The sequence below is a fragment of the Toxotes jaculatrix genome, chromosome 22 (assembly GCF_017976425.1).
Source record: "Toxotes jaculatrix isolate fToxJac2 chromosome 22, fToxJac2.pri, whole genome shotgun sequence".
Classification (NCBI taxonomy): Eukaryota; Metazoa; Chordata; class Actinopteri; family Toxotidae; genus Toxotes; species Toxotes jaculatrix.
This window is the reverse complement of record NC_054415.1, coordinates 16,193,928-16,219,784: the sequence shown is the minus strand read 5'-3', so window position 1 is coordinate 16,219,784 and position 25,857 is coordinate 16,193,928. Positions and strand designations below refer to the sequence as shown.

At 43.6% G+C, this 25,857-nt stretch overlaps 1 protein-coding gene across 1 annotated transcript in view; it reads left to right on the top strand.

Moving 5' to 3' along the window:
- The window catches only part of tmtc1 (transmembrane O-mannosyltransferase targeting cadherins 1), an 86,686-nt gene that overhangs the window by 31,161 nt on the left and 29,668 nt on the right, over window positions 1-25,857 (top strand). The window contains exons 5-6 of the mRNA XM_041029916.1: window positions 21,688-21,769; window positions 21,880-21,983. Of these exons, the coding sequence (XP_040885850.1) occupies window positions 21,688-21,769; window positions 21,880-21,983 (186 nt within the window). The remainder of the gene's footprint in view (window positions 1-21,687; window positions 21,770-21,879; window positions 21,984-25,857) is intronic.

Here is a 25,857-nt window from a genome sequence, read left to right as displayed (position 1 = left end):
GTCAAAACAGCAACAACAATAGATTCTGCGATAAACAGCTTTTTATTGTAACTGACCCTTGTGAGTCCGCAGAAAGCCAGGCGTGGTAGAAGGAACCACATTTCGTCACACACCATGCAAGCAATGATACTGCGAAAACAGCAGGTAAATGCTGCGTACCTCTTCACAAACTCGGAACTCGAGCCCTGAAACCGGTGATCTAAAACTCTCCTCTCTGACCTGATTTCCTCTCCACATCTTCTGCTCTGTGCAGCTCCGAATGAATCGACAAAAAACCCTAAAGGGAAGTAAATGTTCATTGTGATGGAAGCATCCGTCTGCAGCAAGTCTCTCTGCAAGGTGGTTTTACATTTTGGAAAGATCCTGCAAGGTGGGAAATGTATACCGATCAGGTGTAAAATGGAGGTCTTGCTTTTGAAAATAGTCAGTCGTGAATGTGTTTATACTTTCATATAAATGAGGAAAACACAACTGTGTGTGCCTTTAATGCTGCAGTGCTCACAGTCAACAACAACAACAGCAACAAAAAAAAAAACGAAACAAAAAGAATTTACCGCATTGGTCTGGGATGTTTTAGCGTTAGCCGTATCATTGTGTCCGCATGTTGCTGTGAGCCAAGATAAAGATGTTCCCCTGTCTGTAGAGTCCCAGTGGGGAGTAAGGAGTCTGTGTGTGTGTGTGTAAGAGAGAGAGAGAGTGTGTGTGAAAGAGGGGGGGCTTGGAGTATAAGAGTTTAAGAACTGCAGTTTACATCCAAAACTTAAAGGCTGGGTTCTGGCTTTCTAAGAGTGTCTGTGTTTGTGTGTGTTTTACAGCATGTGTGTGTGTTTCTCTACATTTGCATAAGTGTATGTGTATACACTGTGTATGTGTGTGTGTGTGTGTGTGTGTGTGTGTGTATGTGCGCGCCTTGATATGTGAATCATACCAAAGCCAGTTCCAGATGTTTTGGGAGCCTCCCTGCTGTGTAAGCCAGCCCGGAATGTTCTGGAATTAGCCTGCTGCCACTGGGCTGGGTGAGCTGATAACACACTGAAACACTGTGTGCTAGTGGAGACACTATGTGTGTGTGTATTGAGTTTAATCTGTATTAGAGGTTATTTTTAGGCAAGCTACCCCAGAGGCATCTGTCACTTAGAAGTGTGGCAAATGTCCATAGTGCTGCAGGGCTATTCAGAGTATGAGAATGTATGTGTGTGTGTGTGTGTGTGTGTGTGGATGCGTGGATATGTGTGTGTTTCATTGTGGGTCTCCCTGCATGCACGTTTGTTTCATTGGGTTCTAGCTAACGTTTCCTGGATGTTAATGCTTGATCTCTTCCTGGACTCTCACACTCTCTCACACTTATTAAGGTGGAGGTTGTTGGTCCCACAAAAGTCCTTTGTGGCAGTATTTTCCCATGACCTCGGTGAACTTAGTGCCAGCTAGAAGTTGAGAAAGCAGAGATAAACCAGTAAAACCAGTATTATCATTGCAGTTATTTGATGTTTTGCTTCAATGTGGTTTCATTCTAAACCAGTAATAAATGGAAAACACTCAGCGTATCAAGATGTATTGGTAACTATTACTTCTCAGTTGTTCGGTGTGTATTTGTTCAACAAGGCTCGCTAGTTTTGTCTATTTTGCATTCGCAAAGCTAATAACAATAGTCAAATGGAAGGTTTTATTTTGAATAAAAGTTGTGGAACATTCACGTTCTACTCCTTCGAAGTACCTTGGTGATAAGGGTTGTAAAGGTTAATCTGAACCACATTGTTTGGAAGTAAAACTGAAATTGAGCAAAATGTTGTTAATAATCCTTCACTGCACACTGAAACTGCGTTGTGGAACAGCAGATATTTTTAAGGCATTTCACTCAGCAGTGACATCAGTGTGAGTATGAGTAGGGATGGGAACGGTTTTATTGATACAAACGCTACTATCGATTCTGCTCATCGGGTCCGATCCTTTAACAGTTCCCTCAATGATTCCTGATCAGTTCCTGTGTAGGAAAGAAGTATAGAACTACACAGCATCAGCGCAACTGTTGTATTATCTCTGAGTCTGAACACAGTGTAGAAACATGCCTGTGAGTCCAGACTCATGCAGTTTAGAGCCAGGTTATTTTCTGTAGCTTTATTGATGATCAGTCCTGTTTATGGTTGTGTATTATGGCTGTTAATGTAGATATGTGGACTATAGAACCTGCTGTAGCGGATGCTGATTTGTCTTAGAATATGGACTGTAACCTTTTTTTGGATTTCTTTTATTTTTTGGTAAAACCTGATGAAAGGAATGCTGAATGAGAGATCGCACTGAGTTACAGAAGCTGGGGGAACAGAGGCTCGTCCAGACCTGACGTCAGGGCTTCAGTTCTCTAAGGTCACAAATAAAATCTTTAATCTGGATTTTATTTTTTTTTCTACCGAATGGACACCTGGAATATTTTTCTTTCATTTATTTCAGGAAGATAGATTTGAGGAGATCTATGTCTAAATCAGTTTTAAAGTGAGAGATTCAAGAGCCTTTATTGTCATTATGCGAACATAACGAAATTTTGCAGAGACTTCTGGCTTTAAGGCACACATATAAATAAATAACACAATTACTTAAAAAGAAAGGAACACTCATGAAAATATAAACACAAGGTCCCTCTGTGCACAGATGAGATGTGTTGAGAGTTGAGGCTGAAGCTTTAATTGAATATTTTTATATATTTTTTTAGATTTCCAAAGTTCCAAGGTCCAAAACAGTTTACGAAAGATCTCTGTAAATTTCTGCATTGTATTTATACATGTATAATGTGTGGCTCTGCATATGTATTTATATGAATTACATTATAGGGTACTAAATATCAGTGTGTGCGTGTGTCTGTGTAAAGTGAATTCTGACTTACCCTCATTTCAGTAGATGAGGCCCAGCAGGCAGCTAGAGGCGATTCTCTCGGCCTCTCTCCATTTACTGGTGTGTTTACACGCAAACTAATCATTTGATTACAGCCAGATTAACCTCTTGAACACCCCCCCCCCCCCCCCCCCCCCCCCCCACACACACACACACACACACACACACACACACACACACACACACACACACACACAGAGTCTCCTAATTGCACACTCTTGCAGCCACAATCTGCTCGGAGCCACAGAAGTCGGGGACAAACTGAAATTTGAGTTGAGGTCTCAGATATGACAGCTGCGCTAAGGATGAACTGCAGGGAAAATATGTTTAAAACTGTCCAGACAGCTCAGATGTTCCATTTAATGTAATGTAACAGCGAAAGACAAATGAGTCTTTCACTGTCTCTAGTCCCACCTGTCCCTCATTCCGCCACTTTTCCTGCAAAACCCTGTTTGTGTGTGTGTGTGTGTGTGTGTGTGTGTGCGCGCGCAATCTGAGCAATCAGAGTTCATAGTTGTCATAGCAACCCTCCCCCCCCCACCCCGACATGCTCCGAGAGTCACTCTGCTTCAGACCTCTGTGTTTGTGCCTGAACACGATGAGGTGGGGTGGGCAGTGGGCGAGTTTGGAGGCGGGCTGTAGTCTGCACATCCAGTCAGAAGTTAGAAATGGTACCGGTATTTTCTGTGTTACTTTTCCATCGGCTGAACAATTTAAAAAAAACAAAAAAAAAAACAACTTTTGATTGGGTGGGTATGAAACATGTTTGGATGCCATTAGCTACCACCAGCCATGATGTTTTGTAGGATAGTCAAATCATTCAGAAACATCACAGATTTCTTCTGAATGAAAATTACTGGCAGTCAGGAGAGACCATATATTCGCCCAGACATGAACCAAAGCAAGTATGGTTTCCGTGAACCAAGTCAATCTGTTACCAAAGTGTGACATTAATCCAGTTATTAATCCATTAATCCATTAATTCACTTACACACCCAACCCACCACATTTCCCTTTTCCATCAGAAACATTGGAATGGATGAGGTGACATGACTCTGTGCGAATGCTTGTGGTCGCCATTGGATATGAAAGCATTTACACCTGAGTAAAGGGGGAGGGGGGAATGTCCTGGAAACCTGCCTGAACAAAAATACAGTGTAAATGGTGTTAAATGTGAGCACAAAGTTGAACTTGTCAGTGTAAGGGAGGTTAGCACTCTTATGGGATTTGCTACAAGGGGGCATTATGGGATGTTGCCAACATCACTCACTGCCTTCCCAGTCCCCTTCTCCCTGTTAGGTAGAAGATTAAAATGCTGCTGATTTAATTTAAGCCTTAATTAAACCTCAACAGCTGCCCCCCCCCAAAAGAAAAAAGAAAGGCTAACTGGTTGACTTGTGAGTCTACAAGGTTTGCAAGGACAAAACATTCTCTGAATAAAGAGAATGACTGGACAAGTTCAGTTTGAAACCTGCTTTCATTGTTTTCTGTAGCTGTTTGATCAGATGGTGAGCGTGTGGGGAGGTTCGTACCAACTGACGAACGGACTTCCATTTTAGTACACCTGATTTAAATGAATAGTAGCTAGCTCAACTAGGAAACGATCAAAGACTGTTGCAGCTCTCTCGTTCAGTGATGCTGGGAATGGCAATGTCAGCCCGTCAAGCGGTTGGTCTAGGAAAGTCGTCAGCCGAAGTGTTATTACACAAGAGTCTGGACGGACATAGAGGGATTGGTTCCACATAATGTCAGCTGTGGCAGTTAAAGTATAAATTGGAGACAGGCTGCTGGTTTCTGTTCACTGACCAGTTATTCATTACTTCAAAGCGGGAACAAACCTTCCCCAGGGAGTTCCTCTTGACCTCCCCTACTGTACGGTGCTGTTGTAACAAGCTGTGCTGTCAGGCCTGGCTGGCCTGCTCCACCATACAAAAGTTCTGCTTGGCATAGAAACACACACTCATCTCCTATTGTGAAAGGATATTATCTGTGGTGAAGCCTGGAAGAACTTGTCCTGGTTGGATCTGTTTTTTTTTCTCCGAATGCCAAGAGAGAATGTGATTACAATAGTGATAGATGACGAAGATGACAATATGGCGACAATGAGGCAAAATGCATCAAAGCCAGTCTCTGAAGTGTGTGTGTATCAGTGTGTATTGTGTTCAGAGGGCTGCAAGTTCCTTGAGATCAAAAATACTTTGAAGACTCCTGTTTGTTTTAGACAGAAACCTTTGAAAATGCAACAGTGTGAAGTCTCAAAAGAGTCCCAATGAAACACACTATGAAAATTTTGTGTGTGCGTGTGTGTTTGAATGGGAATGTGTTTGTCTGCCAGTTCAATCAGAACGACTACATTGTTTTTATCTCACGTGTATTGAAAATAATCGGATCAAATTCTTAAGCTGATTTTGCGTCCCTGTGCAGTTTTTATAATCGTCTTTGACTCTTCATTCACCTGCAAAACATCCTGTCTTTCTGTCATTTGTACGTGCTAGCTTTAATTTTATTTTAGCCTTAAAATTATGAGATAGGTCTTATGTCACCTTTTGTCGAACTTAGTTGTTGTCAAGTCACATTGTCATCATGTGGTAGTGAAGTTGTTCGCATTATTTCTCATTGAAATTTGTCTTGGTGGTTGCGTTCAAGGACGCTTATATATCTGAACTAATAAGAAAAGGTGATTACCTCGTCTCATTACTCCACAGGAAACTACTGCCATCATTCATTCATTCACTGTGATAGGTAGCAGTGATAGCTAGACGTTTGTTAGCGAAAAGGAGACGACTTCAGAGTCTTTCATTAACTTTGCTGATGTTTTCTTCGCTGAAAAAAAAACCCCAATAACCTGGTCTGATGAATCTGGACCCTACCATGTGTATCAAGGCACATGGATGGTAGGGTCTCAGTCCAGCAGAGGATGTGGTGCAATGGGAACTTTGCAGCATGAATGTGTAGCTGATGAATCTGCAGCAACTATGTGCTTCCAGCACCTTGTTGGGGGTCCATGCCACAAAGAAGTCAGGCTCTTCTGGAGGCAAAGGCAGGTTCTGTGCACTATCACAAAGGTCTACCAAATAATATGGCCTCTGAGTGTATATCAGTATTCTGCTGAACCATTCCAGAGCATTTCTTTGTTGCAATGAAAAAACAATCTTTCCGAAGTCTTATCTTGCAGTTTATTTTCAGTCTTTCCAGGTTTGATGTCCATTTCTGACATATAAAAGACATCTTGATCTAAATGGAATTTTTCCTGTACAAATGAAGGGCTGTGAGGGGTGATAGCTTGTTATTGTGATTATTTCCTGCTCAGTGGAAATGCAACGTTAAATCAAGCCCCATGCAGACAGGGTTCCATTTGCATATTTTCACCCTGGAAAATGAAAGAGAATTTATATGCTGCTTGTGTGCATCGATCCTCTGAGATTTACTCTAAAATAGAGGTCAGCTGCTGCAAATATAGACAAGGCGCTGGGCACAGGCAAATATTTGCCTCATTCACAGGCCGATTAAGGATAAAGTGCTGTGAGCAAAGGAAAAAAAGAAAAGAAAAAAAGAAGCTGTGCAGCACTAAAAGCCTGAGCCTATATTGTGCATGCAGAAAAAAAAGGATAAACTAAAACCAATGCTCTGTGAAACAAAGAGCAGACATCAGACATCTCCTCCAGCGGAGAACACACAGATCACTTTTCCCAGTTGGATTAAATGCTCACATGGTTAGATGCAAATTCAATTACCCTGGATTGGTCGCTCAGACGCCATGCTTGTACGCATGCAGCATCCTCACTTGTCCATCAGGAACACGAAGGCTGTTAGCACCGAATGCCCTGCAGTCATGCTTGAAGGTAAAGCAACAAATTCTCCAGCAAGGTATCTAAAACAGTCCATATCATCTCACAAACAGGCCTTAAGCGGCCATGTTAAAACAGCACGCCAGTAAACATATCCTGCCTTTACAAACGGTGCATTGAGATACTGCTCTGTCACCTTGTTTTGATCCATAAAAGAGCGCAGAACTGACGTGTTTTTTTTTGTTTTTTGGGGGGGGGGGGGTTCAGTGAAATATCTTTTAAAAATATATGTTCATTGTACCTGGTGGAGTGGATTAACCCTGAGGACTTTGGAGATCCCCTGGTTTTTCTGTCTCATGCCATCAGCAGGTTGACATTTTGGGTTTTTATTTGAATATCAGGACAATTCTCAGATGGATTGCTGTAACATTTTGGTTTAGATCTTCATGGTCCCCAGGGGATGAATCCTAGTGTGTTTGTGATTAAGTGGACTAAATTAAGTTAAATAATTCAACTCACCCCAATAATCCTAACTCCCTAACCACACACTTTTCATGGACACAAACCCAGCACACAATCTAGATATCCAGGTTTTGAAACCTGCCTGTCTTTGTTGCCTGGCTGGTCTCCATATTAAAAAAAGGCTAGCTGAAAACGCCACAAAACGAAATGTGGCTGTAATTAGTGCGATCTAATGTGAGTAGTGTTGTTTTTATTGTCATGCCAACAGATGACAGAAGGGTTTGGTAGCGGCACAGCCTGCAGTTGCCTTTATTAATACTGGATGACTGTGCTGTGACTCCACCTGCAAACACCTGGTCGGGCAGGAGGTCAGAGGAACTCCAGCTTCATTAAATCTAAACGTGTGTGTGTGTGCGTGAATAAATGTGTCTTTATTTTGCTGTGTGCTGAGTGTGTGATCATTCACTGGGAGAAGAAACGGAGAGTGATGCAATTGGAGATGACGGATTGGATGAGGAGATTTTAGAAGGGCCGTATTTGTTTTCTTAGCTTGGCGGAGCATCTGCTCCGTGTTCCTCCCAGACGTGGCTAATTAGCGACAGGCGAAGGCAGAGCAAACACGCTGCTGCTCTCAAGGATTTATCTCCTTCTGCTTGTCAGATACTGTAGACACTCACTGGCTACATTTCTGTACTTGTCCACTGAGTGACTGCCGCACTGCCACAGCATGAATCCCTCTCTGCCTCTGATTATTTGTTATTATGTTCCTTAACATATACTTAACATAAACACCTGTTCAGAGGCCTAGGACCTTGTTAACGGCAGTGAGAGGTGTAATCAATTAATTTGATCAGTGGACAAGCAAATCGTTTTCTGCTTTCAGTTACTTTCTGCTCCCATTTATACTCCTCAGGCATATATCTATGCTCAACAGCACATTATTAGACTCAGTTTGGGCTTTAATACCAATCAGTCATGGTCTGAATGTCACAGTCTGTCTGAGTATTGTTCCTGACCATGTTCATCCCTTCATGGCCACAGTTCATCATATTCTAATGTCTACTTCCTGCAGGATAATGCTCCCTGTCACAAAGCTATAGTCGTCTCAAACTGGTTTCAACTTCAATCTCCAGGCCTGAATCCAGTAGAACACCTTTGGGATGTGGTAGAACAGGAGATTGGCAGCTTGAATGTTCAGCTGACAAATCTGCAGAAATGTTATAAATCATTTCAACATGGAGCAGAATCTCAGAGAAAGGTTTCCCACATCTGGTGGAATCAATATGAACAAAGGGAGGAATTGCCAAGTATTAGTATGGTGTTCCTGATACAGTGCTTAATTACATTACATTTGACATGGGTTAATCCAGAGGGGGAAGAGTGCCAAACACAGAAAGCCAATCAAATGAGAGCAGGCAAGGCACACATGCTGTGACTAGGTACGATGGCTGGTATGGTAGTTTGTTTAAATACAGATTGTAGAGGCTTTGTTACTGTAGAAGAGCTTCGTTTTTAGTAACATATATTGTTGTATCATCAGTGTACATTTGGACATCTGTGAGGAGTGGACCTTGAATAGAGCCCTGGGTCACTCCAATATTGGAAGTAACAGTGGGTGAAACCATGTCTTTAATCCTTACATGCGTCTTATGTGCCTTATGTGTCAAAGGCTTAGGTTGAGTCTCAGCAAATTTACCTTTAAAATTCAAAAAGGAAGCCAGCTGACTGATGTAGTAAAGTGATTTTCTCTGAACTGCATCAGTTGCACTGCTACTTTTTTTTCTGCTCCCTTTGACCTTGACATGCAGGCTGCATCACCCTGCTTTAAAAAAAAAAAAAGGGAGCGATTTATCCAATTTACAGGCAGCAGGATAAAGCCTCTGATCAAAGGATGCATTTAAAAAACCTTCCCGACAGGATAGGGAAAAGACTCTCTAAACCTCTTTAGGAGCATGGCGTCCATTCCAACACACATCTGAGCCCTCTGAGTTTCTCAGTGAGCCTAACTGCTTCTGTATCATCCACTGAGGAAGAGAATGTAACCAATAACCAAAAAACCTAAACCTAAAACAATGTCAAGAAAATCACTGGAACCTTTATGAAGGTAGGATTAATTGTAGGACTGTTCCATTGCACTACATTAGTTTTAGGAGGGTGGAAAATGGCAACTGAGCGTGCATCACATTAGGAAACTAAATATAGTGGTCCATAGCCACACAGTTTGAGAATAGTTATTTACGTAGAGTGTAGTAAAGTGAAAGAGTTTGCTGATGATACATCTCTGACTTCTAGAACTGGATAGAAGTGTACAAGTGCGAGGTCTATGACGGTCTATGGCGATCTACGAGAAAAAACGATGAAGGCTTCCTGGCGACAGGAAAGGATGTTTGAGTTCCCACTGGAGGAACCAAAAAAATAAAACCACTGAACAAGATAGAAATCGTGGAAATGCACAAATGTGAGGAATGTAAACTTGAAACATGAAACAACCACTGCACATCCCCAAAATGTCAAAAAGGTTTTATGCACTATTGTGTTTAATTTGCATAATTAAACCTATTGAAAAAGTGAAATGATCCCTGTTAGTTCTTTGAAGCTCCTGCTCAGGCAGAAGAGCTCAGCGTGATTCAGTGTGACCATGTCCTGTGAATGTTGTGGATATATAGAAACATATATGTGTACTGTATACATGTGTGTTGATGCATGAATGTTGTGGTCTTAAAGGCACCTAGAGGAGCTATTGGTGGCTGTGCTACAGAAATAATAACCACAGCCCAAAAATAGCCTGCACACCATTAGTATGCTAATACAGTCGGCAGGAGGCCTTGTCCGCTCCTTCACCTACAAGGTATAATTATGTAATGCATCTCATATAAATGTGTTTAATGCGAGATGATGGTGATTGCTCATAATGAAGCTATTTGGATCGGAGCCTAATTAGCAGCCATTGGAGTCCCAAGATTTCTGATGTGAAGAACTCTCAGATAGATCCTCATTAGACTGTGGAGCGCCACTGTTTAGACTGGGGTTTCTCTTTTTAGTGAGGAGTTGTTCTAATTTTTTTTTCTTTTGCCGTTTCATCTACGCCCCGATGATATTATTTCCAAAATTCCTTCATTCTTGACATTGTGATTAGTAGTTTGACAAAAAAAAAAAAGAAAAAACTCATGTAGCTCAGTTACTACCTTCTTCCCAGAGCTTTCAGCTTTCATCTCATGGTCGTCATCACCAAATGAGCAATATCAAATTCCATCCGCTGAAGAAGATGGTTGAAAACACTGAATAAAGTTAGTTATTGGACAAGTTTTCAGTATATAGAGCTTGAGCTTGAATTGAGAGTGTGTTGGGCAGTAGAAACCTGTCCACATTAATTTACATGCAAGTAATATACAAAGCAGTGGATGCCCTAATCTAATAAGACACTAGGGATCAATAGGAGTCATTTAAAAGTAGTGTGTCAAATCTAAAATCCACTTAACCTATTTATATGAACAATTCTGATATTCTATACAGTGTGCTTTCTTGATTTGGCAGTGTCTAAAATGTGTAAATGATTCTGATCAAACTCATTCTCTGTGTTCTCAGAACCGTACAGCACCACCTTAAAAATCATACCCGGATCTTGGCAGGAGCACTGTAATGGCAGAACGCCAACAACCGACAGGGCTAGCTGGTTTGACAATCAGCAGCCAAGTGCTTCCCTGCTGCCTGGTTGGTGACAGGAACTGTTCATGTTACATGGGGCCTTCTTGGTGTCATGTTAGGGTCAGGGAAGCTAGCCCGTAAGTTTTCCACGTTGTTGAATGACACCTCAGGTGACAGCAGAGACTTGACCGTTCTCTCAACTTTGCAGTTTTCGATTTAACTTCCCAATTTCTGTCTCTCTCCCTTGGCCTCTCTCTGTCCTTTCCCTTCGACATGCATTATGCAGCACCCCCCCCGAATTCCTTCCGCCTTTATTTGCCTCATCCCTTTCGCTCTCTCTTCTCCGCCTCGCTGACATGCCGCATAACTCCCACCCCGCTCTCCTTGACACCTACCTCTAACGTTTCCCTGAAAATGTGCGGAGATTTCCTGCTGGCTCAGGAACAGACAGGCAATAATGAGGACATCAGGGAGATGTAAGAGAGGCATTTTGTGTTTTTTTTTTTCTTTTTTTTTTGGGGGGAGGAGGAGGAACACAGACCGTGGCTCTGAGCTCCTCCTCTGTCGCCTCCTCCCTCTGTCTCTGCTAGTTGCTCATTAGGATTCTTCTCTGACTGCATCCCTCCATCTCTTGATCTTGTCCTGGCATTGCCTAACTAATGTCTTCACTCTCTTTCGCACATTTTCTGTGCTATTATGGCCATGCATTACTCAGCATAATGTCCCTCACACACAAACTGCTGTATTCCTAATGTTTAGGAGATGCTTTGTTGTGTAAAGCACCAGGGTTATACAGTAACCCTGAAGTAGCTCCTTTTCTTACAGCCTTATTTTTGTGCGACTGGCTCCAGCGCCCTGCATGACCCTTAAGAGAATAAGCAGTATAGATGATGGATGGATATTTGCTTGAAGTCCTGGGTTTGCCAAAACGGCCGCCAGTAAATGTGGCACCCAATCTGTCTTTTAAAACATCAATGACAGTTTATGACTCTGTGCTTCAACTTTGCCCTAGCAGACTCACTCAGGTAGACACTTAGGCCTACCTGAAGCACTTTGTGACAGTCGCTTTAGAAAGGGGGGGGGGGGGGGGGTCTTCATAAGTACAGAAAACACTGAAGCACAAACACACACCTCCAGCACAAAATTTGGCTGGTGTTCAGAAAAGCCTCAGAGCAGGCCCACTCACTGAAAACCTGCGTTTTTTTTTTTGTTTTTTTTTTGGAAGCGGCAGGAAAAGTTGCAGTACTCCTCTCACCCACTCACACTTAGCTCAGCGTCTGCTCTCCCACTCTATGTATCAAAACGCAAGTTTTTGGCAAATGAGTCTCACTACTGATTAAGTTATGAGGACGGTCCTTGAAAAGCGCTTGTTTACCTTGAATAAAATGTTCAAGTGCTCCAGTTTGGACTCTTCTGTATCTTGAGTGAGACATTATCTCGTGCGTGTCAGGGATCTTAAAAAATTAGATATTTTAAAGAGCTTTTGCTTTTAAATCCAGGGTAGACAGATCAGCAACTATGCACACTTAAGTCTCACATTTTAGGATGGTCACGGACAATGTCTCCACCTGTAACAACCGCAACAACACCAACCCTAACAAATCCAGAGACACCAACGCAAGCAGACAGCAGTCAGCAGGGAACCAGGAGGTCACACCAGCAGGGTGCAGAGGCAGGCAGAGCAAAACAAGAGCTGCACAGATACTACACACTGTGACTGAGGATGCAGTGATGGGAGGCAGCTCTACAGACAGGTGATGTCATTGTGAGAGGGGTGGCAGCTGGTGGCCAGGTGCAGAACTGCAACTCTGAAATGACAGGAGATGGTAATATGAGGGGCTACAGGAGCTGAACAGTGGATTTTAGATTCAGGAGGAGGAGGAGGAAGAGGATGTAGAGATGAAGCTGTTGCCATGACACTTGGTCACCCTGTCCATTTGATTTTCACAGCACTACCATGGCAACTTCATCCAAAGCGATCATGCTAAGAATATTAAATAACATGGTCCAACTGTAGAGATGGATGATATCTCTGTTGGAAACTGGGTGTTTGTGACAGCATGTATACAGAAGTGCAGTATAAATATGGCTCCATAGTGATTTTAATGACATGCTTTCAGCTGTTGGGGGGGGTCACAGTTAAACAGCTAACTGCTGTGTGTGTGTGGGCCCTGATGCGACAGTGTGGAGCTCCGCTGCTCTTCCTCTCTGAAGGTTCATGTTATCAATCCACCGCCACGAGACTGAAGTTGTTCCATTTTTGAACCACACTCCTCCACAGTGTAGTCAGCAGCAATGTTACATCACTCTCTGTTCTGTGATTGTGTCGATGCTGTCGTAGTGTCGAGACGACAACACACACAGAGTGGATCAGAAGGTCGGCTGGTTCGATACCTGAGTGTCCTCGGGCAAGATACTGAACCCCAAATTGCCCCAGATGTGCCTGTGAGTGTGTGTTAGTAAAAAAAACACAGTATGCTCAGTGTGTGAATGGGTGAATGAGACCTGTAGTGTAAAGGACTTTGAGTGGTTGATTGCTATGTAAATGCAGTTGCTTTCCCGTGACTACTGGTATGTTTCTTCATACTACCACTAGGAATCCCTTCAGTTGCTTTAAAGTTGTACCTGTATGAGCTTTAATGAGTCAGCGGAGCAGCAGGGATAAGATGTGGCTTCCTAAATTCCCACAATTTCCCCCGTGCTGCTGAGCTTCTGACGGTTTGCAGACAGACAGTAAAGCAGAGTTCGCTCGGCTCAATCAGCTGAGTTCAGAACAGATGCCGAGGAGAAGGTGTGGACGGATTGTGATGGATGTATTTGCTATTTTGACGCGCTTTCTCTCACTTTTGTGTGAGCACATGAGTGGCATTCATCAGTCTCACTGTCTGTTAGAAAGCACCTGCTGCTTCAGCTGCCTCTCGCTGATATGGATTCAGAAGATTAGGAGCAGAGAAGCAGCATATTTCCTCAATAAGACCAGAGGTCGGTGAAGATGGATGGCTTTAATATGAAGACAGTGCTCCTTCTAACTCTGAGGAATTGCTCCTGATCGGGAGATGCTGTGTGTGTTGTTGGTTGTTGTTTGACAGCTTTGTGGGGACGGATTTTAAACGGCTGGAGGGTTAGGGCTTGGTTTCAGGGTTCAGGTTAGAATCAGGTTAAGGTTAGGGTAAGGGTTAGGCAGTGAGCTGTGATGGTTAAGGTTAGTGTAAGGAGGTTAGGGAATGTGTTATATCAATGATGGGTCCCCGTGAATGTAGTAAAACAAGGATCTGTTTGTGTGTGAACGCGTCTGCGTCTCTGTGATTAATGAGCAGGTTCTTTGGGCACTTAAGGCTGTATCTTCCAGCGAGGAACACACACACACACACTCACACACACACTCACACTCACTCAGAGTAAAGCTCTCCCTGGTATGATATTGAACAGTGCTGAGGCCTTTTCTCTGGGAAAGCTGTGAGGTTGTGAGGCCGGAACGATGCCCAATGGTAATCCTCTCCTGGGTTTTATGCAGTGCAGCATTTGACCTAATCTGGCAGTCTGGTGTGTATGTGTGTGTATGTATGTGCGCACCAGTGCACACAACCCTGATCATGATGCAAAATACAGGGAATTGTGTGTGTGGTGTTGGGGGGTGGATTATAAAAAGATTAAAATGTGCATTTCAAGCCATAGCAACATTTTTAATGAGTAGACTATGCAGTCTTTAAACTGAATTTCAATCCTTTGGTTTGGACTTTGATACTTTGTCTTTCCTCCTTTCTATTTCTGTTATGAAAGCGTCCCGGGAAACATTTAAAAATTGGTTTTGTCTCGGGGTAGGTGTTTCTCTCCACTCTGGTTCAGAACAACATATCTCAACAAATATGTCCATGAGTGCCCATGAAAATGTGTGGTGTATAAATCTGCGGTCACCAGAGTGTGGTTTGGCCGGTGCCATGCTGTGACACCCCCGACTTTTTAAGCAAGCGCCGCTGTGAAGCCAAATTTTCCACCTCAGAGCTCCAGACGGCAACCAGAATGGTCACACATGTGACTAATTTTATTTTTTATGAGTGTTTGTGTCAGAATTTACGCGTTGTTTCATGAAAGTAGCACTTCTCTTCTCTATCTATACTCTCTGTGCCTGTACTTTCCCCATCAGATGATAAAACATGTGCCCTGTGGTGAGGGCAGTATTGATTTGCATTGACCTTTCCCTCTAAGGGGACCCAAGCCACCGGATCCGTTCACTGTAGGGGTCAAGCATTCAGGCCCTGTACCGTTCTCTTGACCTTGGTGTATTCCACATGGTGAAGGATGAATCGTCTCTGCAGACCTCCTCTGATTTGTGGTCCTACTATAACATCCCTCTCTATGTAACTGTGGACGGACTGTTGATGCTGACACAGTCCCACGTCCCGCTTTGACGTCCTCAGTCACCTGTCCTTAAATATCACTGCATTGCTTTCATCGAACATCATTGCCATAGATCTAAATGCAGATGTCACTGCAGTCACTGTTCCTGTTCAAACACTAATCCTTTTCCTTTTCCTCTTTCATCTTGATACAAAATCAGAATCAGCTCAACCTGATCAGGATTTTTATACATGCCGCTAAGCATGATGGGATTTTAACTGCTTAATTGCACCTGTATGGAAGCATGTGCTGTGACGATGCTGTGAGCGGACTGACAGCGGTTTCGGCTCTGAGGTGTCCAGGTTCACACGGAGGATTACGTGGCAGGCATTCGGCAAGGTGGACAGACATCAGATGAGATGAGGCTGTTCATACTGAGTTAAAAAAACAAAACAAACAAAAAGGGCACCTTGAGCCTGACGCATCCACACACACACACACACACACACAGATAGCAGGCACACAGGCAGAGTGTGGGTTTTGTCAGTGTCACCGAGCTGTGAAACATCTCAGCTCTGTGACTGCCCGGAGCAGCCTTTCACAATGCACCACACATCATAAGACACTGCATGACATGACATGAGATGACATGAGAGAGAGATAAAGAAGAAACATAAGCACACACACATGTCGCAGTCTGAATCCTGTCTGAGGACAACGTGAAGTGAAGCAGTCAAACACACTGTAAAGACAATATTTCTTTGCATTTGTGTGTGTATGGGTTTATATAGACACTCCAGTTTAGTGCCGTTAGCTTGTAGTGTGGGTCACTTCCATGGATCTGTGTGTGTGTGTGTGTGACAGAGATCTCGGATGTTGTTCCTGGGGTCTGCTGGAGCCACTCTCCCAGTCTGGGGGTTCTCAACCCTTGGTATTTCTAGAGCTTGTCATGTTCCTTCTTCCTGATGTTGCTGTCGCTTGGGATTGCTACATCTATCACTACACAGCCTTCTTCTGCTCTTTGTCCACCACTTTCTCCGGTTGGGTAGTCAATTACCAGTTTGTCAATCTGTATCTGGAAGTCCCACAGGATCTTAGCTCGGTCGATTCTCCGCCACTTTCTGAGGTGCAAACCATTTTGAGCCTCCAGCCCGTACTCAGCACAGCTATTTCTGTATGCTGTGCTAGCCACTTATGGTTATGGTGTTCCTTGTACGCTGTGCCTGCTAGCATCTTACACCTACCTGTTAGCTTTGCACGGCCTGCACCTGGAGCTGGAGTCCTACCTGGTTTGGAGGACCCTGGCCTCTGTTGCTCTTGTACTCACAACACTACTGATACATGGCATTTCATTACTTCCTCCCTAACTTGTGAGTTTTGAACTTTAGCGCTAATTCGTGAATGTTAGCATGCTAGCACGCTGAACAATGACGGTGAACGTGGTAAGGATGATACCTGATAAACCTCAACATGTTAACACTTTGTGCACTGTGAGCTTGTTAATTATGAATAAATCATGACTCCTCTCATTTTGACTGCTAACAGTGTACAAGCTGCCTGTCCTGCCTTAATGTTAAAGGCAAACTCTGGGATTTTTGAACCTCGGTCTTATTTTCCCTTTGTGTTTAACTGTAATTGATTGACAGGGATAAGGATCCGTAACGTTGTCAGAACAATCTGAACCTGTCAGCAGCAAAAACAAGCCGTTTAGTGGATATAATTTGACACCGATAGCTACCGCGCAGGATTACATGGCGGCTGTTTAGCAGGTGTCAGGTTTATGGTTTTTGCTCAGTCGTGTAACTGCATCACAAGATTTATATCCAGATCAGTCATATCATAAAACCCAGGTTCATGATTCCCAGGGTTCTCCTTTAAGCAACATCCATGACTGTCAGGGGACGATTACATTTCTCATCTCAGCATTATTATGATGTAAAAAACGCGGATGGTGAGCACCTCTGCTGTGCGTTTAGAGAGAGGTTGTTCGGAGAGGCCGCAGCAGAACGTCCACTCCACTGAACTAGTGACTCAGTTGAGCCCTGCAGTCTTGTGTGGCGGCCCTGTCATGTTTCAGCCGCGGCAGCCGGGTGAGCGTAAATAACTGTGGGCGCGCAGTGAGGAGGAAGAGAGGAAATGCCGCTCAGAGGGAGGAATGTAAAGAATTTCAGCTGAGTGGAGCGTGGAGGACTTGACATGAGCTGCAGTTTTAGAGAGCAGGGAGAGGCTGGGACGCCAGAAGGACAGGGCTCAGTCCACAAATAAGAATCTATCACACTCCAAGAATGACAGTGGGTTTTATTTTCGTGTATGTGTGTGAGGAAGCCGTCGCCCCGAAATTCCTTCAGAACAATCTTCCTTCAGCACCCCTTCAATTTATTATCCCCCCTCACCCCAAATACTCACCTCCTTCCCTCCATTCATCCTCCACTGTTGCTGCGGTCACAGTTGTCATGGTAAATTAGCATCCTGTTATGCAGATACACTGAATCGTCTTTCCCATGATCCTATGGGAAGAGTTGAGGCCCGGGTCTGAAGACACCGACAACATCTGTCTTTTCCTCCCACCCCACACCCATGTGTGTGTGTGTGTGTGTAGAGGCGTCTTTTATTCACTTTCCAGTGTGAAACCAATCTTCTCAGCGTTGCTCCATCTGAGTGATTTCTCCTGAGGACGTTGAAGAGTGGTGTCTTTACCGTCTCACAGCCTCAGGGAGGTGCTTCTTTATTCATCCCACCCAGAAAAAGATGCGTTCACATTACACTTACTGTCACGTCTCATCGGCTTCAGCTGAGGAACAACATATTAAAGCATCACACCTGTTAAACTTGTGCTGTAATAGTATGATCAGAGCTATGAAAGATTACTACTCCAGCATGAATGACACAGATATCATTACTATAGTATTGTGCTTCTCACTCTTATTGTTTTATCTCATGTCTCTTTGATAGAAACGTTTTGGAACTACATTTCCCATAATGCTATGTGGGCCCTTATGTTGCTATGGGGGGCCCTATGTTGCACTGTAACCACATTTATTTTAATACCCTCCATGAACTGTTGTGCTACAGCTGCAGATGCTGCCTGTGTTGATAAAAAAAAAAGGCAAAATCACTGGATGAAGCTTAGAGAACTAACTTCCTGTTGTGTTTTGACTGTTCTCTTCACACAGTATCCATCCTCGCACCTCTCCCTCCGCACTTTCCCCGCAGCTCTCTCTCTGTCATGCCTCACAGTTTGAAAACCCCTGCCACAGTACAGCGGTTCCCAAAGTGGGTTCTGTGGCACTGGCACCCTGGGGGTGTCTCATGATCTGTTCCTTTCTGTTTTTATTACTGTGCATTTGCAGTTACAAAAAGAGGCAATTTCAAACACATGAAAACAGAAGAAGGACATGTTATGATACACAGTGTACAATATCAGAAAAAAAATCTTAAATATACTCCTATACAACTAACAGCACTTTTGCTTGTTGTCATAGTAACACCATGTGTTCTCAGGTACAGGTAAGTTTTCCAGGTTCAAAGCAATGAAAAATAGCATGAGAGAAATTAAGATTTATCACCACAAATACTTATATTTAGTGTTCAGCTTTGATTAATTTAATTTAAATGACTAATTTAATTAAATTTCTATCTGCACAGCAGCACAATGAGCATAAATATACAAGTTAAAACTGCTGAATTCTTTTTTTTTCAGGGACTGAGAATAGGTCCACATGCTTCACATTAGCAGGTTACAACTTGTGTTATTTGTTTTTTTACACACCAGATAACAGGGTTGTTGTTAGCTGACAAGGGTGTGTATGCGCATATGTTTATGTGGGGGTGTGCATGTGGGTGCCATGGGGGAAAAAAAAACCTGTGACGGGGTGCTCAGTTTAGGAAGGAACCATCTCTATAGTGCATAATATTATGATCCATATTGTGAGGCACAGCTCAGCTGTATAGGACTAAACATGCAGGTTTGCTCTCTGGCACGTAGCTCTGAGGCTTATGAATCTCTTATGAAAGCTTGAATCTTGTCCTCGCTTATAGCTCATGAAAGTGTGGCAAAAGTAAGTGTGCTCCAGCTGTCGTGTCGGTGTGTCAGATACATTTAATATGCTGCTTATCTCATTGTCAGGTTGTAGCTACAGGTTGTGAACAGTAATTAAACTGACATTCTCTGCCCTGTCACCCAGCAGAAGGTGACAACACACTGAAACTGTGATTCAGTTATTTATAACTTAAGGAAGTTGCCAGCGTTGAAAGCTAAAATCCAAGTAGGTTAGAGAAAACTGAGGGAAGCATCCAAAGGAATCCAAAATGGAGGAAGCTACTGTCGCTAAATTGCCGTGTTGCAAATTCTTCTTTAATAGCAGTCTGCTCTGCTGGAGCATAAGCTGTTCAACAAAAGAGTAGTGGTTTTTACACAATACAGACTCAAAGGTTGAATGTTCAAATAGGTCTTATAAATGAACTGTATGGACTTATTGTCCCTGTTATCAACTGAGCTAAGCTAACAAGCTTAACTGACCATTAACAAGGTATTTTAGCTCAGAGAGCTTTATTTCTTGTCTATTTATTTCTTGTCTCTACCAATACATTTTAATGAATGAAGTAGCGGTTAAAAAAAACCCCAAAAAAACAACAGTAGTCAGGCGTCTAGCTTAGCTAGTCAGCTTAGCCAATTCACCAAACTTTACGTCTGTGGACTTTGGAAGTAAACGTACAATAACGAGAGGTTTTAGCTTTAGCTGATTTCCAGCTAGGTTTTATGGCAGGCTAGCGTTAGCCGTGTTGTAATTCAGCCTCGCTCCTTCTTTTGTCTCTGCTCCTAGAAAGGATGTGAACGACAGATAGAGCTAGTTAGCATCAGAAGGCTACTTGTATGTAATCTTGCATGCATCTCTGGTCAGATATTTGAAGTAATCCAAAATATAAGACAGCAAAAAAAAAAAAAAAATTCCACCTAAATTCATATGTATATTTTTGGTAAAGGGGACCATTCACACATTCCTCTTTAATTGGACATTGACACAGTAATTGGGAACCACCTCTAAAACTTGATTTTTTTTTCCCTTTTGGAGTGTTAGCATAGTTAAAGAAATTATGAAAACTGTCTCTTATAGGCCGAGCATTGTTTTTAAATGAAAGTGTACATCTGTATCAGTTTGTACATTCAGAGATTTGCATTCACAGCATGCTAGTGTGAGTTATAAGCCCATTAAAAATCTAAAAATAGCGCACCATGCTTCTCTAAAACAAGTGCAGTGCTAATCAGTAGTGGGGTTCAAACTTTTTCACAGTAACCCGGCTGTGAGTGCAGCGTCTGCAAGAGTCCTCTTGACTCCTCTTTGTCGTCCCGTCTCTCGGCGCCGCAAACCTCAGCAGAACAGACGAGAGCAAAGACTTTGTTCAAGACAAATATAGAAAAGCAGATAAAGGGGAGTCGGGAGCAAACGGCAGAGCGAGGAGACGGAGATGAAACGGACGAGACGGAGCGTGAGACCAGACAGAATGCGTTCAGGATTCCTGTGAGATCTCCTCTCACGCTGTCTCTGCAATGCTTTGAAAGCTCTGCACAAGGGGAACATCTCAAAGTGATGGGGTGTTGAATGGATTCTCCATGCTTTCCTCTCTCTACCTATCCCGTCAGATCCCCTCCCTCTCATCTTATTCTCTTGCTGCCATTTTTTTTCTTTCTCCCTGCAGTCAGTGCTGCCTCTCTAGTTTCTACCTCAGGCTAATGGATTGTTCGTATATGACCTTGGTGGGATGCAAGGGATGTGGAGGTGGATCAATTTTAAAAAATAAAATGAAATAAAAATATCTGAATGGACCTGAATGACCTTGAAGACAGGGTCACAAAAACTGCTGGAAATAAGACACATAAATGCTCTGAAATTACAGACAAGGGGTCACGGAACTGCTGGCCACAAATTGTGATGTGATTAGTTGAGAAATTGAATTGGGGGAAAAAAAAAAAAGTCACACGGGTCAGAAAAAACAATTTTTGACCTCTTTTGATAGCTGATGGTAGATAGGTGGCTTGGTTCCCAGCTGGATGTGAACTGGGAACGCTGTCAGTAAGCTTCCATTACAGTCAGAAACCCAGATACAGTTGTACATGCACTTTCTGTCCTCTCCCTGCTCCTTAGTTTCACCTCATGACTCCTGTCCCTCTTTGCAAATTCCCTTTTTTTTCCTGCATCCTTTATGTTTTCCCAGACTATTCATCTTGATATGTTTAATTTTTTTTTTTTTTGCTTTGACTGATGCTCCAGTTTGGCATCTTTGGAGCTGAGTTAGCTTTGAAAGATTACATATCTGCATGCTAACTGCCAGACCTCCCTTTATAGCTGCTAATTGGCTGTCAGTGCTGCCTTTGCAAGCAGTACTGTCACTTTGCAACGTACTTATGTTATTTTACTGGAAAAGAAACTCTGCCTCTACTGCATTTCACACATGAAGGAACATTTTAACAGGGAGATTAGCCGACTCTGACTCATACCTGGGGTTATAGCGAATCATTGGGAACGCAGTCTGACCGACCTCCTGTCTGTCTGTGTTTCTGTGTGTCCCACAGTCACCTGTCTGGCTCCAGACTCAGGGACCTCCTCTACATCTGCAGCCCCTTCATCAAGCGAGCCTGCCTCATCTCTGGCTATGTGAGTCCTTAATATTTATTTATTTATTTACAATATTGTCCCTCGCATTATTGTAGTGTTGTAATACTGTCCTGCCCCTCCTTGCCTTCACTCCCCACCCCCTCCTCCAGGTGGTGATCATCATGTCGTTCAGGCTGTGGCTGATGGGAGGATCCATGCCTCTCTTCTCTGAACAGGACAACCCCGCCTCCTTCTCACCTCACCTGCTTACCAGGTCTGTGTCTCTCACACACACACAAGCACAGACACACACACACAGTGTTCACCACAGACACTTCACAAATAAAAAAAAAAATGCATTTGAACCCTGGCAGGGTGTCTCTGGTACTGAGTCAGTAGGAGGTAGTAGTAGGGATCGTGGGTGCCATCGACAGCAGCGAGGTCCGGCGGTCCTGTCAGCGGTGTCTGTGTTTGTCGTTGTCGGTGAGACAGCAAATAATCTGTCATTAGCGCAGCGGCAGTGAAAAATAGCTCTCCTCTCCCTCGGCCTCCTGGGAAATTTCCAGCAGATTCACATATCCTGTCTCTGTGTCCGTCCTGCTCGCCTTCATTTTCTCATCTCATTATTTCTGCTCCCTGATGGCTGAGCTGAGCCTCCACTGCTCCCCAACCACCTGTCTGTCTGCCTGTCTGTGTCTCTGCTTATCTGTCTCTGTCTTTCTCTGTCTCTTTGTCAGTGTCTCTCTGTCCCTCTCAGTCTCTCTGTCTATGTCTCTCTTTCTTTCTCTCTCTGTCTTTATCATTCTGGGTTTCTCTCTGTCTCTCTGTATCTCTTTCTCTCTCTGCCTCTCTATCTGTGTCTCTGTCTGTCTGTGTGCACATGGAGCAAGACCTTGGTGGCTGTTTTACTGAGACACTTTAGACATCTGTATGAGACAGAGCCCTGACCTGTGTGTGTGTGTGTGTGTGTGTGTGTGTGTGTGTGTGTGTGTGTGTGTGTGAGAGTATATTTATGAATTCCACTTCCATCTGAGATGTTGCAGTGATAATCCATCATGTTAGTGTCTCTCTGCCACTCCATTTATAACTCATCACAGCAGCATCCTGACTGTCATTAATATGCTATGTTTATACGTGTGTGTGTGTGTGTGTGTGTGTGTGTGTGTGTGTGTGTGTGTGTGTGTGTGTGTGTGTGTGTGTGTGTGTGTGTGTGTGTGTGTGTGTGTGTGTGTGGAGAGAGATAAATCAATTTATAGATCCCCTCATGTCTCCTTGTCTTTTTCTGTCAGCCAGTTTCTCTGTTTCTTTTCTGTCCTTGGTGTGTGTGTGTGTGTGTGTGTGTGTGTGTGTGTGTGTGTGTGTGTGTGTGTGTGTGTGTGTGTGTGTGTGTGTGTGTGATGACACTTTCAGAATGATGGATTGCAGTAACTGTACTTCATGTGGTCGGTGCGTCACATTTCATCCTCATCATCCGCTGCAGTCTGAGCTCTACTGTAACCACCAGATCCAACACATGCTCTGGTCTCTCTTAGATACACACACATGCACACACACACACACACTTGGTCTGTGTAGTCATATGTGCGATGGCACATGTATATTATTGTGTTTATACTGGGCTAACATCTACAGAGAGGAGGGTGAAAGCTGTGGATTCAGCTGTGGCTTTTCCACTTTTTCTAAAGGTCTTGTGGTGTGTGTGTGTGTGTGAGTGTGTGTGTGTGTGTGTGTGTGTGTGTGTGTGTAAGTGTGTGTGAGTGTATGTGAAATTGGACGTACTTTGTGTTTCAGTCTGTCTGAGAGAGGATAAAGAGTTTGAAAGCATAAAAGCTGGTTCTTAGAGAAGCCCTGAGAGGCGAGTGAGAACAAACAATCCTGCTGATCCATTTTCTGAGTCTTATCTAAATTGTTTTCTCTCCTGTGTTTATTACTGAAGAACAGGTGAAAAAAAAACGATTTTATCAAGGGAATCTTTCTAAAGTTCCTTAATTTGGTTTTCATCTGTGAAAACAGGAGAAAAAAACATTTTGCCAGGTGGAAAAAAAAAGTTTTTTGCAGCTGATTTTTTTTTTTTGTGAGGATTGTTTGAAGTTGTAACGCTCATTTCAACCACAAGAGGCCACGACCCTGGTCTAAAGTTTTCTTTCTCTCTCTCCATACACTCTAAACACAAGGTACATATATAGTGTGTGTTAGCAAGTTACGTGACATTACTGTCATGTCTCTAAAGAAATGTATTTTAATCAGCAAAGGCTTTGTGACAGAAAGTTAGATGAGGAGGTATAAAGAGCGAGTTCTCCTATGGAGATGGTCCTGGTGGATGAATGGGTCAAACCCCCCCGGAGACCTCGGTTCGAAATCCTGTTTAATTTTTTGACCGTGGTGCTGGAGCCGGATGTGGATGAGGGACCCAGTTTGGAAAATGTTGCCCCCCCCCCCCCCGTCCATAATTCCTAATGTCTGGCCTGCAACAAAGGCCCCTGGTCTGCTTTATCATCTCAAACAAACAGAGGGAAATAGAGGAGAACAGGATCAGATGTCACAATATGCAGACGATGTGGAACAGTTGTTTTCAGTTATTCTTCTTGAGAAGTTCTTGTTCTTTGTATTAAATTTCTACGTAGTTGATATCATTGTTTCTTTTCTGTGATTGGACTTGGAGTCCTGTATTTTAGATCTCGTCTATCTAACCTGTTTGATTTTAATTATACATGAGATCAAATAACCTAAAACTAATTCAGTAATTGTAAGACAGTAACATTGGACAGGCTCGTCCGACACCAAGTGTGTCTCCGTCTGACCTGCTCTGGTCCTGGCTGTGTTAGTAGAAGCAGCTTCACTGCAGTCAGATCCATACTCCAGAGAGCCACAAAGGTCTCAAGCCCACTAAGAGTAACGTAGAGAAAGAGAGAGGAAAAAGACGACGGCAGCAAGAAGCAAACGCAGCATGGACTGACATGGTTTTAAATCGAAATAAGTGAGAAGACAGGTCGGTTAACTGATCACAGGACTGAGACAGAAGATAGCGTTTTGTACGTGAGGAGGTGTAGAACAGCCGAGAGGGCTACATCACACCTGAAACACCTGATCAGACCCCATCAGACCAGAATCAGGAGAGCAGAACGCCCACACACCACCTGACAAATGACTCACTTTTTTTTTTTTTCTTTCTGCTCCCTGATCCCTCATTACTGTTTTTCTCTCTATGCTTCTGTTTCTTCTCCTGCCTGTGAGCTGCTGTTTTCTGTAGGGGTCTCTGTGTGTGTGTGTGTGTGTGTGTGTGTGTGTGTGTGTGTGTGTGTGTGTGTGTGTGTGTGTAGAGGGGTGGGGGTGTGGGGCTGGGGGTAATTTGTGGTTAGAGGGCTTTGCAAAGTGCGGAAAAGGGAATTGAATTTATAACCCAGACTCATCAGATGACGGCAGGTGGAGAACATTCTGCTGTCAGCACCACATTGGAAGGCTGCCTTATCTGTGTGTGTGTCTGTGTGTGCGTGTGTGTGTGTGTGACAACCTCTGCAAGTCTTTGTCTGTCTATTGACCCGAGCCTGTGTTTATTTCAGACACGGTGTCCCGTGTCCCTCTCCAGCCGTCAGTCTCTTTAATAGCCAATCTGCACAGAAGTCAGGGGAACAAAGGGAGACAGCAGTGGGAGCGGGGGGACGAGGGAGGAGGAGGAGCAGCTCAGGCTTCTCTTCGTCTTCATGACATGTTTTCATTGCCGTGTTCAGTGGAGGTTTGGCCCCCGTCAGCAGGTGGCTTCACAGCCACGTCGAGCTCCAAAACCTCCCAGTGAGATCGTCCTGGAGGAAATCGATGGTCCTCGCCGAAGGACTGCTCAGAATTCAGTCCTACGGGGCCCCTGTCTGAATCAATGAGGACTTAAACTCACTGTCTTTCATGTGGAAACCTCGTTTTGGAGGAGTCAGAGGGTAGAATCGACTCGAGAGGGGCGCTCGGGGTTTACTGACAGTCAGTGGTGGGAAAAGAATAATAATGATGCTAACTATCTTTACAGAGGTTTATGCCACATCCCAGCATTAGGGGAGATGGGAACCTGTGCCCCCCGTTCAAAGACTCAGGCATTTACTGTCCACTGACTCCTTGTTGACGACCTTTGACCTTCCTCAGTCAGTCTTTTGAGGTCAAAC